The 14,628-nt window shown below is 45.4% G+C and overlaps 1 protein-coding gene across 2 annotated transcripts in view; it reads right to left on the bottom strand.

Annotated features, from left to right (window-relative positions):
* Positions 1-5,598: 5,598 nt before the first annotated feature.
* Positions 5,599-14,628, bottom strand: part of CDC42BPA (CDC42 binding protein kinase alpha) — a 1,600,792-nt gene continuing 1,591,762 nt past the window's right edge. For both annotated transcript variants that reach the window (XM_069608679.1, XM_069608678.1), the window contains 2 exons: positions 14,392-14,549; positions 5,599-10,936 (listed from right to left, as the gene is read on the bottom strand). In XM_069608679.1, coding sequence (XP_069464780.1) covers positions 10,805-10,936; positions 14,392-14,549 — 290 coding nt within the window. In that variant the 3' untranslated portion in view covers positions 5,599-10,804. The remainder of the gene's footprint in view (positions 10,937-14,391; positions 14,550-14,628) is intronic.

Below are 14,628 nucleotides of genomic sequence, written 5' to 3'. Positions count from 1 at the left end.
TGCTTGGAGAAGCAACCGACTCTGAGGGAGTTGGAGGCGGATGAGCAAAGAGCTCGAGAAGGAAGATATTTAGGAAGAGAGAGCTGAAGGTATTGAGGACCCAGGCTCCAGAAGGCCTTGTGGACGATGCAGAGAGTTTTGAACGTAATCCTCGCAGCCATTGTGAACCAGTGCAGAGATTTCAGTCCTGGAAAGATATGGGCTTGAGGCCAAGGACAAGTCTTGCAGTCCTGTTTTGGATAAGTTGCAGAGGGCGGAGAGTAGAAGTAGGCAGATTTAGAAAGAGGCTGTTGCAATAGTCCAGCCTAGAGAGAACGAGTGCTCTGGAGACAGTGAGCTTCTGGGGGAAGGAGAGGAAGGGAAGAATACCTCTGAGGAGGTGCAGCTGGTAGTGTGACTGCTTAGAGACATCTGAGATGTGAGGAGAGAAGGAGAGTGTGGAGTCTAAGATGACCCCAAGGCTTTTAGCCTTGCAGGTGGGAGCAGGAAGAGGGCCAAGAGAGGCAGGCCAGAGAGGTACAAGGAAGGAGGGAGCAGGTGTGCCGATGAGGAGAATCTCAGTCTTACTGGCATTAAGGCAGAGGTCCTTGGTGGCACACCACTCCTGGATAGCAGACAGACAGTCTGAGAGGAGGGAAGGAGAGGAGGAGGCCGAGGGTAGCCTGAAAATGCAGCCGGAGAGCCACCTTGAGATGGAATCCTTGGACAAGGCCTTCCCATGGTTCACAGGACCAAAGTTCACAAACAGTTGAGATGTCTTCCGAAAACACTTAGTGCGTGCCATGTAGAAATTCAGGGCACAAGCAATGTCCAGCGAGTGCAAGTACCCTTTCAGCCGGTGACAAAGGCTTTGGGAAAAACTCAGGTAACACCAACGTTTTGTTGAGGTGGAATTCCGACAGAACCTTCGGCATGAAAGAGGGGTGCTCCACAGCACCACCCTCGACCCGTGGAAAGACAGATATGGGCGTTTGCAGGATAGGGACTGAATCTCACCGACCCTCCTGGCAGAGGTGATGGCCACAAGGAAAGCCATTTTCCACGAAAGGAACTTGAGAGGGGCCTGATGCATAGGCTTGAAGAGGGCCCCCATGAGCTTTGTCAGCACCAGGTTGAGTTCCCACGCAGGGGCAGGAGCCTTCACCAGCGGTAAAGAGCAAAACTGTCCCTTGAGGAACTCCTTGACGAGACGGTGAGACCGCAGAGAAGATCGTCCCGGAGACCTGGTGTAGCGGGATATAGCTGCCAGATGAACCTTGATAGAGGCGTGCGCCAGTCCGGCCTTATCCAAGGATAACAAGTATGGAAGAATGTGCAGGGCCGTGACCTTCAGTGGGGTGATCATCTGTGACCGGCACTTGTAACCGTAGCATTTCAAAGTCGACGACGCTCTGGCAAGGACCTCCCTGCAGTCCACTTGCAACTCATAGCCTCCAAATTCTAGGGCTGCAGGAGCCAAGCCATTAGGTTCAGCGATCGTGATGCAGGATTGCGCTTCCTTCCCTGGTGAGAAGATCCAGGAATGCTGGCAGTTTGACCGGGGGCGACGCTGATAAGCTGAGAAGGTCCATGTATCAAATCTGCCTCTGCCACACCGGGGAGATGATTATCATCCTGCATCAGCACTGCTTGAGTTTATTGATGACTTGCAGCAGGAGAGGCAACAGAAGGAACACTTACAGAAACAGGCCTTCTCATGGGAAGGAGAACACATCCTCATGCTCCTCGGTTGGTGGAACCTGCTGGCAAACTTCTGGCCTTTGGAGTGTGCCGCCGTCTCAAGCAGATCAATCTGGGCCCTGCCCCACTTGATGAAGATGCAGTCCACCTGGTCTTGCCGAAGCTCCCACTTGTGGCAGGAGCTCAACTCCCTGCTGAGGGAGTCGGCGATGGTGTACTTGACTCACGGCAGGTGAAAAGGGATGAGGAACATCTCTTGTCCGATGGCCCAGTGCCACAAGTCCTGTGCCTCTTTGGAGAGTGCTGCAGATCGAATGCCCCCCTGCTTCCTGATGTACAACAGTGTGGTGGTGTTGTCCATGACGATCCTCACCCCCTTTCCCTATAGAGAATGACTTGAGGGTCCAGAACACTGCCCGCCGCTCCTGGTTATTGATGTGAAGATCCTTCTCCTCTGCCTGCCACAGTCCTCTGGCATGCAGACGTCAGGTGTGGGCTCCCCTACCTTCCAGGGAAGCGTCTGTGGTGACCATCTCCTGGTACAGGGGGCTTTGGAACCCTGTGCCCCAGACCACGTTGGAGTGAACGCCCCACCACTGTAACGCCCGACAGAACTCCTTCTCGAGCGGGATCGAATGCCCCACTGCTTCCTGATGTACAACACTGTGGTGGTGTTGTCCATGAAGATCCTCACCACCTTGCCCTTCAGAGACGGAAGGAATGACTTGAGGGCCAAGAACACTGCCCGCCGCTCCAGGATATTGATGTGAAGATCCTTCTCCTCTGCCTGCCACAGTCCTCTGGCGTGCAGACGTCTGGTGTGGGCTCCCCAGCCTTCCAGGGAAGCGTCTGTTGTGACCGTCTCCTGGTACAGGGGGCTTTGGCTCCCTGTGCCCCAGACGTTGTCGGAGTAAACGCCCCACCACTGTATCGCCCAACGGAACTCCTCGCCAAGCGGGATCTTGTCCGCAAAGCTTCTGGACACCTGAATCCAGCGAGCATCCATAACCTGCAGAGCTGGATAAGGTAGATGCAAGACGACCTCATGCCGAGAAGCAACTTGATGTTCCGCACTGCGGCAGTCTTCAGTGACAACAGTCGTTGCACTTCTCCCACAATGGCCGCTACCCTCATCTCCAAGGGCATCGCTAGGCAGGAGACTGTATGGAGTCTGGGTCCTAGGAACAGCGCGCTCTGCGATGGCATCCAGCAGGACTTTCGGATTCGTGAGAGCAGCCGCCACTAGCTCAATCATCGACGATTTATCCTGTGCCGTGTGGGCCTTTCTGGGCAGGTCGGCCACCTTTTCCTCAGCCCATGGCTTCTCAGGCTTTTCCCGCAGTTTAGCCGAGTTAGGCAATTTCCTTTTGAGAAGGAGCTCGATCGCTGGCTGGCGATGGAGGCGGATGTTGATTGCGCCCTGCCCATCGCGGGACCCGTTGGCGTGCCAACCCTGATGGAACCGGACTTGCAGTGCTTAGCCTTATCTTGGGCCCCGACGGATGGGGCACTCTCAAAGGACTTAGAAGCCTGCTCCTCAAACCGGCCACCCACCGGTCATGAGGAATAGCCCTGCTTGGGGCAAGGGACAGAGGCTTTGCAGTTTCTACTGTGTCGATCCTTCGTCGTTTTCTTAGAGAAGCCGAGACAAATCTCGTACTCTTGCTCCTTGTCATCCGGGTGAAGACAGTAGAGGCATTGGAGGTGTTTGTCCTCTACAAACATATTCCGTAGCCTGCACCTTGTGCAGGGCCTGAAATGGGACCTTCCTTCCTACTTCTCCTCCTCCGTCTTCTGGAAACTTCTAAGAAACTTTGACGATCTTCACCCTTGAGGGGCGCTGCAGTTTCACTGACAAACAGATCCCCCGCTGTCAGCAGATGGAGACAAGACCACACAGACTCTTTTTTGACAAAAATCTAAACTTTTTCCGTCGAAAAATGAAAGAATTTAAGAGTAGCTCCCAGAGCAAAACTCGAGGACTCCCAACATTGAAACATGCTGTAAAAATCTGAAGATGGCTGCCAGAGGTGGGGTTTGGGGAGAGGACTGTCATTGGTTGGGGGCAGTATGACCCAGAGGACAGTGATTGGTTTAGAGGTGAAATATAGTTTGTAAGTGAAAGTGAAATTGTTTTTCTTTTACCAAGGATTCCTGGCCTGCCGATGAGTAACATTCATGAGCATGTGAATCCATGCCAGACCCCATGCTGGAGAATACATGCTTATATCCAATGTATAACCATAGCTGAGCAGACAATGAGATGTTTCAGAACATATGTCCAAGCCCTGGGCATCTCCCACCAAGACGATGGCAATGCCTTACTCACAAGAGAGGCCCAGATTGGCATGCGCCACCTGGACGCATTGCCCAGCCTTAACTGGGTGTTGGTGCCCCTATCTCTGTTGGCATGGGACTGTCGGTGTAGTGCGTGGTGCACCGGCCCGTTCCCCACAGGCCTCTACCATCGTCCGGGCACGTCCTTCACGGGACGGACACCTCCATCTTGCGCATGAGCAAAAGGCCTCCGTTCTTGGCTGGCGCATGTGCACCTCAAGCATCTTCCCATTGCCCGGAGCAAGGCCCTGTAGCCTTGTTTCTGTTCCACTACCTTATTAGCAGCACAAGCAATGAGCCAAGCGCAGTCCTCCGTCCAGAGAGTTACCTTGCTCGAGATAGCATTTTCTCCTCTGGCCCTTTTTCCTGCTCCTTTTCATTGCCTTGCCTTCTGCCTTATTGCTTGCCCTTTGATTCTCCTTCCCCTCTGTCGGTCTCTCCTTCTCCGAGCCCTGCTTGCACTGTGCTGATGTTGGTTTCATCCTCCAGCGCCTCGATCAGTGCTTCCACTGTTCCTTCCCATGGTAATCCCTAAGGTGCTGTCCTGTTGTTCAGGGAAACAGGGAAAAGCTGACAGCCACCTTCCACTTCCAAAGCTGAAGTGCTAGGCCAAATCCATGTACTTCCTATCTTCCATCTTTTGACCAGCCTGCGGGACACTGTGGATAATACAGGAACCTCCACAACTATCAAGACAACAAGTATATGTAACCGGCGCTCAGCGAACCTTGACACAGATGCCACATTGGCCTCTGTGAAATCTGCATGATGCAGCACACTTCACCGCAGGAAAACGGAACTTCAACCAGATCACTGCCATCGTCAAGGAGATGCACTGGTTACCCCTTCAAGCATGCATCATGTTCAGGATTTCCTGTATATCCTACGAAGAAGTCACAAATAACATACCACTATACTTAGCTAAGAAACTGATGCTATCCTGATTCCAGCCCGTCACCAGAAACCAAATCACCAGGCTGGAAACACAGAACTGCAAGAGGTAAGAAAACAGGAAAGGGGCATTTTCCTTCAAGGCACCCTGTCTCTAGAACGTGTTACCAACACAGATACAACTGGCCCCCTCCATTGAACGCTTCAGTAAGGGCCCGAATACTTTACTCTGCACAAACATCGTGCCAATCGCTCCACTGAACCCAATTCTCCACCTCAGAAGATACCCTCTGCCTTAGCCATGTCAGCTCCTCTGCTACTCCAGCACCTTACTTGCAAACCCTAGGTTTGCTCTTTATAAATCCCATATGTAGACATACATACAGTACTTTAACCACAGAATGAGTGGTCAATAATCTGTTTTTTGGATAAGCTGATGCTGGTCTACGTGTATTTCCAACATTAGTGATTACCAGTCAATCACAGACTTTTGGTTACTAATGGTAGTAGTACAGCAGGTTAAAATGTCCCCTAACCAGCATCGCAAACCGATACAGGAATTGTCCTTTTTGGCCATGGAAAGTAGCACTGAATAGCACCACGGTTGGAGAGAAGCATCGAAATAACACACCTGTTTTGAAACAGTCAAAAAATATTCGCAAGTGACAAATAACAAAACACCCCAAAAAATGTCTTACAGATCCCTGTTTTATTGCATTACATCAAAGTCGGATTAATATTTACTGTGATTTACCAACATAAAATAGTGGTGGTCAGTCTTTTATTACATTATGGACTGTCCACCTTAAATATTTCTGTGCAAAAGAATCTACATCATTGTTCAGTAGCAGAGAATCTTGTACAAAGTTCCCTGCAACTCTGAGAGCACAAAACATGACCAAATAAAAAGTGAAAGGAAGCCAAAGCAATGTCTCCCTCCTCCCTGGTCCCCATCCCCTCCCACATTGGTTGGATTGTATTTATTAAAACATAAAAGTGATTAAATCTATGACATGCAAAAATGTACAATAATATTACATGGAAAAAGCCTAAAAATATGCATTTAAAAATAAATGATATGAAATTGTTGTACATAAAAAGGCAAGTAACATGTCTCCATAATAACAAAGAACGGTTTTGTTTTTTGTTTGAACCATATGATGTCATCATCCCACTTTTTCCCAAAATATGTGTTTTATTTAACTTAATCTGAAAATTGAAACTAATCAAATAATTATAAATTAGCTTGGTATGCAATGCTTTCCACAACTTGTCTTGGTGGATTTATGACCGTGGACAATATAGCACAAACATGATTGTATCTGCATGGAGATTGCACTCTACTTTAACAATAATTGTGTTGGTCAGCCTGGGAAGGAAAGACAAAGCTAACTTGACATACTTCCTGAAATGTGATTTGTCTGGTTGGCAGTGAGCAGTGCTTGATCCCTCAGCTAGTAGGTTCTCCATCTCTAGCTCGTTCCTTGAGCTAAAAGAACACATTGTTTGGGAGCCATTGTACTCTGCTGGCAATGGCTACCTCCCTGAATCCCAGCTCATATACAGGTCTGGCTGCCAGCAATTCACAGATCATTTCCCACAGTAAATACAGTATGCAGGTTATTCTCGCCAAGAGAAAAAGCTACAATGAGTTCAGGCACCAGTGGCAGGAAATGCTACATGTGTAAGGGGGTTGGGGGATCTTTGTGGTGTGAGACCCACTGAGCAGTGCGGACACCCAACAGTGGTTTGTTGGGATGGGGAATGCTGCAGTTCTAATCTTAAAGCCCATTCAGAAACATTATGACACTGCTCTTTAAGCCAATCAAAACATAAACCTAACAGTACTATGGGCTCAGATGAAAACACTGCGGATTTCTTTCAGCCCTTGTCTGTTCCAACCCACGCTTGAGGTGCAGCTGAATCGTTTCTCTTTGTGCGCTGTTGTTGAGTCTCCCGGGTTTCTAATGATTTAAAGAGGTAGCGGAGCGGAGTGCAGTGCAGGAAGTTGCATTCTACAGTACAACTTTATTGAATCCACTGTATGGCTGTGCGTGGCAAACCGCACAGGATTCTGCAACATGATTGGTCATGGCCTTTTCAATGTGGTTTAGAAAAGATAAAACACACTACACTAGAGCAGGAACAACCACCAGACCAGATACTGAAAACAAACATTTTATATAAAAAAGAGCTTTGAAGGCTTTCTCTGCTGAAAGGCCAGTTCAATTCAATATTATGGAACTCATGTGCATCACGCATTGTGAAAGCAATGTTTTTATGGAAACCAAAGCCAATGCTGGGCTCCATGTCTGTTCTAAATACACAGCATCACTAAGCCACCAGCAGGTAAAAATGTCAAAATATTAATTATTAGCAGCATCTTCAATGACAAAGCTGTTTTTATCAAGTCCATCAGCAGAAAAAAAAGAGGGGCACACATTTTTTAAACCCCACTGCAACGTATGCATTCATTTAATAATAATAATAAAAAAAATAATGTGCAAATTAGCAAAACTATGACACCCAATGTAACATAACATTAAACTGAGCTGTATGAAACATAATGCATTTTGTACGCATGACACTTTGAAGCTTTAGGACGCAAACTGTAATAATTAACCTGAGGCAGGTGCTGTCAGCATTCGTCTTACATATCAAAAAACAGTGACAAGCAATGTTGATTGGTTACAGGAGGTGGAGACACTGGGAACCCAGATTTGAAATGTCAGCTTGGGCAACATCCAATAGTGTGACATACCGGCCACCTTTGTCTTGGAACGCTCAACAGAAAAACAGGAAACAGTACCAGACCAGCACTTAATATGACAGAACAGATTTTTTTTAAAGAATGAAAGAAGCCTTGGAAAAGTGGAGATGTCATGGGATGACAAGCACCAGTTAGCATTGATAATGATTGCTTGATTTTGGCTGTTACTGTAAATATTCCCTGCTGGTAGGTTCCACTTGAGGGGAGGATGTGAAAAACAATGGATTTTGGAAAAATATTTTTGTTTATTCTTTGCGCTTGAAGCCGTGGTCCACACTTACAGGTAATTTAATACCCTAGACAAAGGTAAAACGTAAAATGCAGTCATTGTCAGAATGTTATCGAGACGGGTCAATTACGCTACATCAGTCAATTGCCAGATATAGAAGGCAACTACTTATTGGTTATCTTAAATATCAATTTAGTAAAATGTTGCAGCCCCGGGGCCTAAGATCTTTACCCATAGTACAATATCACTCTTTGATAAGCCATCTACCAATGTGGGATAAGATACTAATGAGCAACTTTGTAACATGCAACAAAACAAGTGTCTCTTATAAAACAATTTAATACAGAATAGTGATGCAAAGTCATCATGGTTTGCACTCCTTTCATTTCACATGATCAAAAAATATACAACATGCTTCAGTTCTTTCCAACCTTTCTTGCACCACTGGTCTCTACTTAGGACACATGATCCAGCAGAGAACAGCTGCCACTACCCATTGATAGATATTTTTCTTTTTTCATAGATGTGTCTTCTGTATAAAATGTACCAGCATAATGATTATAAATAGCCTCCTATTAACAGATAAAATTACATTATAAATGAAACAAACACAAAGTAGATTTCGAAGGTATGTAAATTATATGATGTGTCACACGAGGAAGCAGGAGAATGAGGGAGATCCTTTGGTGCAAAGTAACTGTCCTAATATTAGAAGAATAAGAAGTCTTGAAGGAGCAAATAATCATTCTCTTGAATCTTTTTGCTCCATTGTGCCCCGTCAACTGGAATTGCTGCTCCGTTTCAAAGCTGGGCGACCATACGGACAGTGGCACAGACAACTGAAATAATGTAGGTTTTGCACATGCTGTAGTGAGAACAATAATTATATGTTGCACCTTAGCTGCGGTTGTCTGGTGTGATCCAGCAGAAAATCAGAGAATCATAAAAAATGCAAGAAAGTAAAACAGAAAAGCAAAATGGTTGCTTAGTTTGCAATCTCTCTTTTCGTTTGATCTCCTATGCCTTTTATTGCCTCTTGTAAATTCGTCCTGATCAACTCGTCCCTGCTGCACTACAGAGAGCATTTCTGACGGAGCATAATGCACTTGGAAAAATAAAGCACCTCTGGAAGAAACATTTTCACATGTGGGTGGCACATTCAAACACTGTTAGTATAGAATCTTGTAGGCAAACTGCCATCACCATGATAATCAGGCGCAAGCTCTACAACACAGGAGAAGAACAAACCCATTCCTCCATGATTCAGATGGGGTGTAAAATGGGCGCAAGGAATACCTTCCTCCAACATTTCATAGCTTACGATTCTCTACCAATCAGACATTGTCTGAACCAGCCCTGGGGTTGTGGATGGAATATGGGATTAAGAGAGATTGGTAGGGTGAGGAATGGTGAAGGCTACACTACGGCCTAATCTTTACTAGACTAGCAGATACATCCTTTCCATCCATCACTTTCTTTTCAATTGAACACTAGAGGGTGTTTGAGGGTTTCTCAGAATAATAGATAAGCAAATTGCCTTTTAGAGATCAATTATTCGTATGCAGAGCTGCAGCTTTAACGTGGAAAAACAAACTGAAAATGTGTAATTTGACGAAGGGTGATTGCTTCTCTCTCGGTGAATGGATCTCTCTATAGTTCACTAGTACTTTAAAGACACCAAAGAGAGTAGAGACGTAGATGCTTCCTGTTTCTCATATGCGTAATTGACCACAGTTCACAACTAAGATAACAGTATGTAGGCTAGCAGATGACCTAATAGAAAAAATAACATTCTTCCTGCTCAGGCTTAATTGAACAGCACATTTTACACGCCTTCGGTGCATCATTGATGCATGGTTTTGGTTATTGGTGATGAAAGGTGCCTGGCAGAAGATCTCTCTCCCAGTCTTTTTGTGAACTAGATATTTCTTTGTTAAGCAGTGAGAGTCGCGATTTCCTGTCCTTTGTCAGCGAATTCTTGTCCACTGTCATCTTGGGCATTAGGAAAGAGGTATACCGCCACAGTAAGTACAGGAGGGCCTTGAAAAGAGAACGCTGTGGCTTCCTGCGTGGATTGCGGCATGCATGAACAGGGCTATCTGGTAACTTCATCCTTCTAACAATTGAAAACACCTCCAAATGAAATTTAGGACATCAATTTAGTGATTTCAAATCACATTAGAGTCTCAAATTTCTTTATCTAAAATATCCCCTTGCAACCATTTACAAAGAGAGTTGCCACTGGCAAATCCCTGCATTTTCCTTACAGCTTAAAATCTTGAATAATTAGTATGAAAATGGGAAGGACATTAAATTAAAGGAAAGGGTCTTAAATAGGCATCTTGGTCCAACTGAATCAATGATGCTTGTATATACATTTGTATCTTACATTTAAAGTTGAATTTGCTAAACTCTAATGCTGTCGAATATGCATTGTCTCCACTAGTAAAGTTTGTTGGCAACAATCAGATACACATTCATTGCTGGCCATGTTTGGGAGAACGTTGCACCTTCGATAAGCCATATGTGAGGAACACAGTGATAGTCCTGAACGGAGTGTTGAAGTAACGCTTTATGAAACATTTTACTGCATTGCTTCCCAATTGGTTTTGCACGTTTACATTTGCCATTCCTTTAGCTGAAAGTTAAAGTAGGTCTCTCTTTCGCCGACCCTCTGGGCTGCTTCTTGATCACTAACACTTTTGCTCATGAGTTGGGGTGATTCAGTGCTGCTGCATGTAGTTGGAGAAGGCAGAGTCCTTTCTGCCCACATCACTAATGCCTGGTCATGTGCAGAGGCCGTAGGGTGGAGGAAAGCAAAAGACCTGGGGCAACTGAAGAGAAGCTAGGGGACAAAAAGCTGCTGGGATGTCACTCGCCATAAACGCTGGAGCAGTTCATGTGTCCCAACTTGCTTGGTCAGTACTCTCGAGTGAGAGGCTCTTGGTCTTGTGAGGTGAAATTGGGCTAGGAGGACTGCTGAGGTTGGAACTATTTGAAGCTGTAGAATGTCTTGGGGAATCAGAGTCCTGTTAAAACAAAGAAAGAAATTAGCAACGTGAACTAGTCATTGGAAATTGTTGTTTCTGTGCTTAATCACATCTATTACTAGAGTCTAAAGACTAACCATGCTTTGTGATGTCAACACAACATTCGCCTGACAGCAAACACAATGCATGGATTTAAGGTTACTTGCAAGTTGTTTTCAAATTGTTCAAACATGGGTACATCACAAGATTGTTCACAACAGTAACTTGCGTGGTGCCTCATATTAATATTCTAGGCCTCATTTTCGACTTGACATCGCCAATAAATGCAAATTATTCTATGAATGCCGGTGATTACATTTTTACAAAAAGAGTGCACAGCACCACCTCTCTCATTATCAAGTAAATTTCACATGTACAATATTTCCATGAACCACATTTTATCCCTTATTCACAGTCCTTCAGTCTCCTTGATATGTTATTTTAAGATGGACTTGTAGAGCTCACTAATGCCACTGAGGTGGGTTCCTGGTGCTGCGGTTACTGAGAGGGTGTCAAACTGATAACTGCGGTGCAGGAATCACTGTAAATAACCATGTGTACAGTCTACGTCTGAACTCCGTAACGTTGGCCACACACCACAGATCCACTAACAGTGTTCTACAAATGACATGCCTGAACTGAATACCCAGCTTCAAACAGCAAAAGCTAACGTCCATGCATACCAAAAGTCTGAGTGAGGAGAAACAAAGGTGACTAGAGGGAATCTATAACTTTTGATTAAGCAAAGGAGGGCCTGCATCAAAAAGAAAGTGATGACCAGGCAACAAAGTTTGAACAATAGCATGTTGTAAGGGTGCAGAAGTATGAGTCTGACACAAAAGGGACATGCCGTTTGACAAAGACTTTTATTCATATAGCAAAAAAGAAATCTATCTTACTATAGTGCTTAGAGGGGTTGCCCTGCCTCAGCTAAAATACCACAGAGTCATTCAGGATATTCAAAATAAAGAGTGCTGTGTCAGAAACCCATTTCCTTCCCTTACTCTTACAACTAAATTAAAGAAGTGATAGGTCTCTTTGGTACAGAAGAGTGACTCCCTCCTTCTGGATTGCGGATAAGAGTTCCAAAGTGAGATTGTACAATGAGGGAATGTCTCCTTTTAGGGAGAATTCTTAAAAATGTGCTAATTCCCTTCACCTTAGAGACCCCCAGCAACTTTGCTGGATTTTGAGGACTTGAATTTTTTACCTGGAAAGAGTGTGAGCCTTTTTTCGCATTCTTTCATGTGTTTTGATTTGTGGTTTACATTTGCGTTCTTTCTATGCGCTTTTAGATAACTCCATAGGCATCATCTTTTTATGTGTGTCACACAGCACCTTCAGTGCAATGACACAGGGATGTCTTTTTAGACTCCCCCAAGGTTTAAATACTCTCTCTGGGATAAACTACTGTTTCCCAGAGAATGTAGGGTGAAATTGATTTTACTAGTCTTTCCAAATTCATAGACCCAGCACACACCATCTTACAATGGAGTGCTAGAGGGGTTACATAGTATCCCCTATGTCTAAATTCTCATGTAGCAGTCAAATGCTACCCTTTCCTATTGAAAAGGCTGGTGGCAGTGGTTTTACACCGAAGTACGATGATTTTTCCCAACCGCGAACACTGGTAGCTAAAAATCACGGGAGCCATGTTTTTCAAGATGGCGCCTTAAGCCCCTTTGTTTAAACAGGTCCTGGTTTTCTTTTTCATTGTTTCTTTTTGGAAAGGTCCTTCTAGTGTTTGTCTCTGTGCGCCAAACCAGGTTTGGTCCCTTTGCTTGTGTGCCTTTGGCGGGCTTCTGGAGTGAAGACCGCCTCTGGCCTCTGTTTGTCTGGGGTGGGCAGGTGTGAGGGAGGTGCCTGAAACTCCCTGTGCTTAGTCTCCTAGGAGACCCAAATGCACTTTAGCGTGGTTGGCTGTCTGACTGTCTGGCAAGGACAGCCACCCTGCTGGGTGAGTGACAGCTAGGCTGGAATGACAGGGAGGGAGCTGTTTAAAAGGCGAGTCTCTTGGACTGGAAAGCAGAGTCGACCACTGGAACAAAAGAACCGAAGACGAGCTGGAAGAGGACGGCTGCTGCAACTCCTGAACCGTTGGTTTGCCCGGTGAAGCCCTGCTGCAGATCCGAATTGCCAAACTCCTTTCGACAGAGAAGCTCCTTCAAGGACGGCTTCTTCCTTTGAGCTGGTGGGAACAATCAACTCATAAGACACCTGGATGCCATTTTCAAGGCTGGTTAGGATTAACAAGGGAGAGGGACACCAGCTTGTGTTCTTGAATCTACAGCTACTGGAACTGAAGTGACTCCATTTTGTTTGCTTTCTTCGACGATCCCGCGCAGTGCAGGAGTCCCCCGACGTCCTCCCTCTTGTCCCCATGACTGAGGCCCAGGAACAGCGAGATTTGCAGTAACTGCCAGGAACCAACGACTTCAGCAGCATTTGTTTTTTCATACAAAGGTACTGTGCCAACCCGATTAAGAGAACACCACTCTCGCAGTGAAAGTTCGTGAAACTTTCCCAACTTGCAGGCCTAATCAGCTTGTGACCCGACACATGATTCTTTTTCGCCTAAACTCCTTCTGAGAACCTTTGGAAAGACTTTACCGTTTGATACCAGAACTGGTCTTTCCTATCCAGAACACTAGCCCATTGACTTTGGCCTAGGCCTATTGATTTGAATTGAACTCACAGAGAGGGACACCAGCTTGTGTAAATTTCACTTTACTATTCTTGGAGACAGTAGTTCACACAAGAAATGTATATAAACCTTATTAGAAATCTAAAGTATTTCTCTGTGACACTACACTAAAGGTGCTGTGTGTCACCATAAAAAAAGTAGATGCCTATGGAGTTTGTCAGACTCCAAAAATATAGGAACCATATAAAACAGGTCAAAACACATGCAATAGTGAAAAAAATGTCTCACTCACTCCAGGGTTAAAAGTAAAAAGTCCTAAAGTCTAGCAAAAGAGCTGGGGGTCTCTAAGGTTGAAGGGAATTAGTACAGAAATTAGAATTCTCGCTAACAGGCTTGATGCAGGGATCCATGTCTGGGCAGGTCAAGGACTTATATTAACAAAACTTAAATTAATGGTGTCAACCATGTCCTTTTGAAAATACAGTAAACCATATTTACAAGGGCCAAAAAAAAAGCAAACGGTGTGTGCAACATGCGCCAGGCTATCCACACAAGGGCATAGGATGCCATAAAGAATTTCCAATAATAACTTCCTTTGTAGAACTCGCCTGCCCACAAATACAGTGGAAGAACCCACTTTGATGATGTTTCTGTTGATGTACATCACATTTGCACACCAAGTGTGCCATAAAGGATAAGATCATACAGCACTGTAAAATATCAAAAACGTATGCAAGCCCCGTTTGTTATCACTATCTGCCCTGCATGCAGCCATGACAGATATCCTTCTGATAAAATGCACAACACTCACCTCACGTTCATAGTCCCTTGCTGGAGCATCACTCCCTGGCTCCATTCCACCGGAGGACAACGACCCGTCTGAAGGCGATGCCATTGTCTGACGCTTTGCCCCATAGCTCCCTCCTGAAAATTCCCTCCTTAAAGCACTGCCATTCTGTGCTGCTGACCCTAGTTTGGTGCAAAAATAAAGAGCATTTATTAAATGAGCATTTAGCAGTTTTATAACAATATGGCTGCAGTCCAGTCT

Source organism: Ambystoma mexicanum, chromosome 4q (genome assembly GCF_040938575.1).
Source record: "Ambystoma mexicanum isolate Mex_15411 chromosome 4q, UKY_AmexF1_1, whole genome shotgun sequence".
NCBI lineage: Eukaryota > Metazoa > Chordata > Amphibia > Caudata > Ambystomatidae > Ambystoma > Ambystoma mexicanum.
Note: the sequence above shows the minus strand (reverse complement) of the source record. Positions and strands in the feature narration are given on the sequence as shown.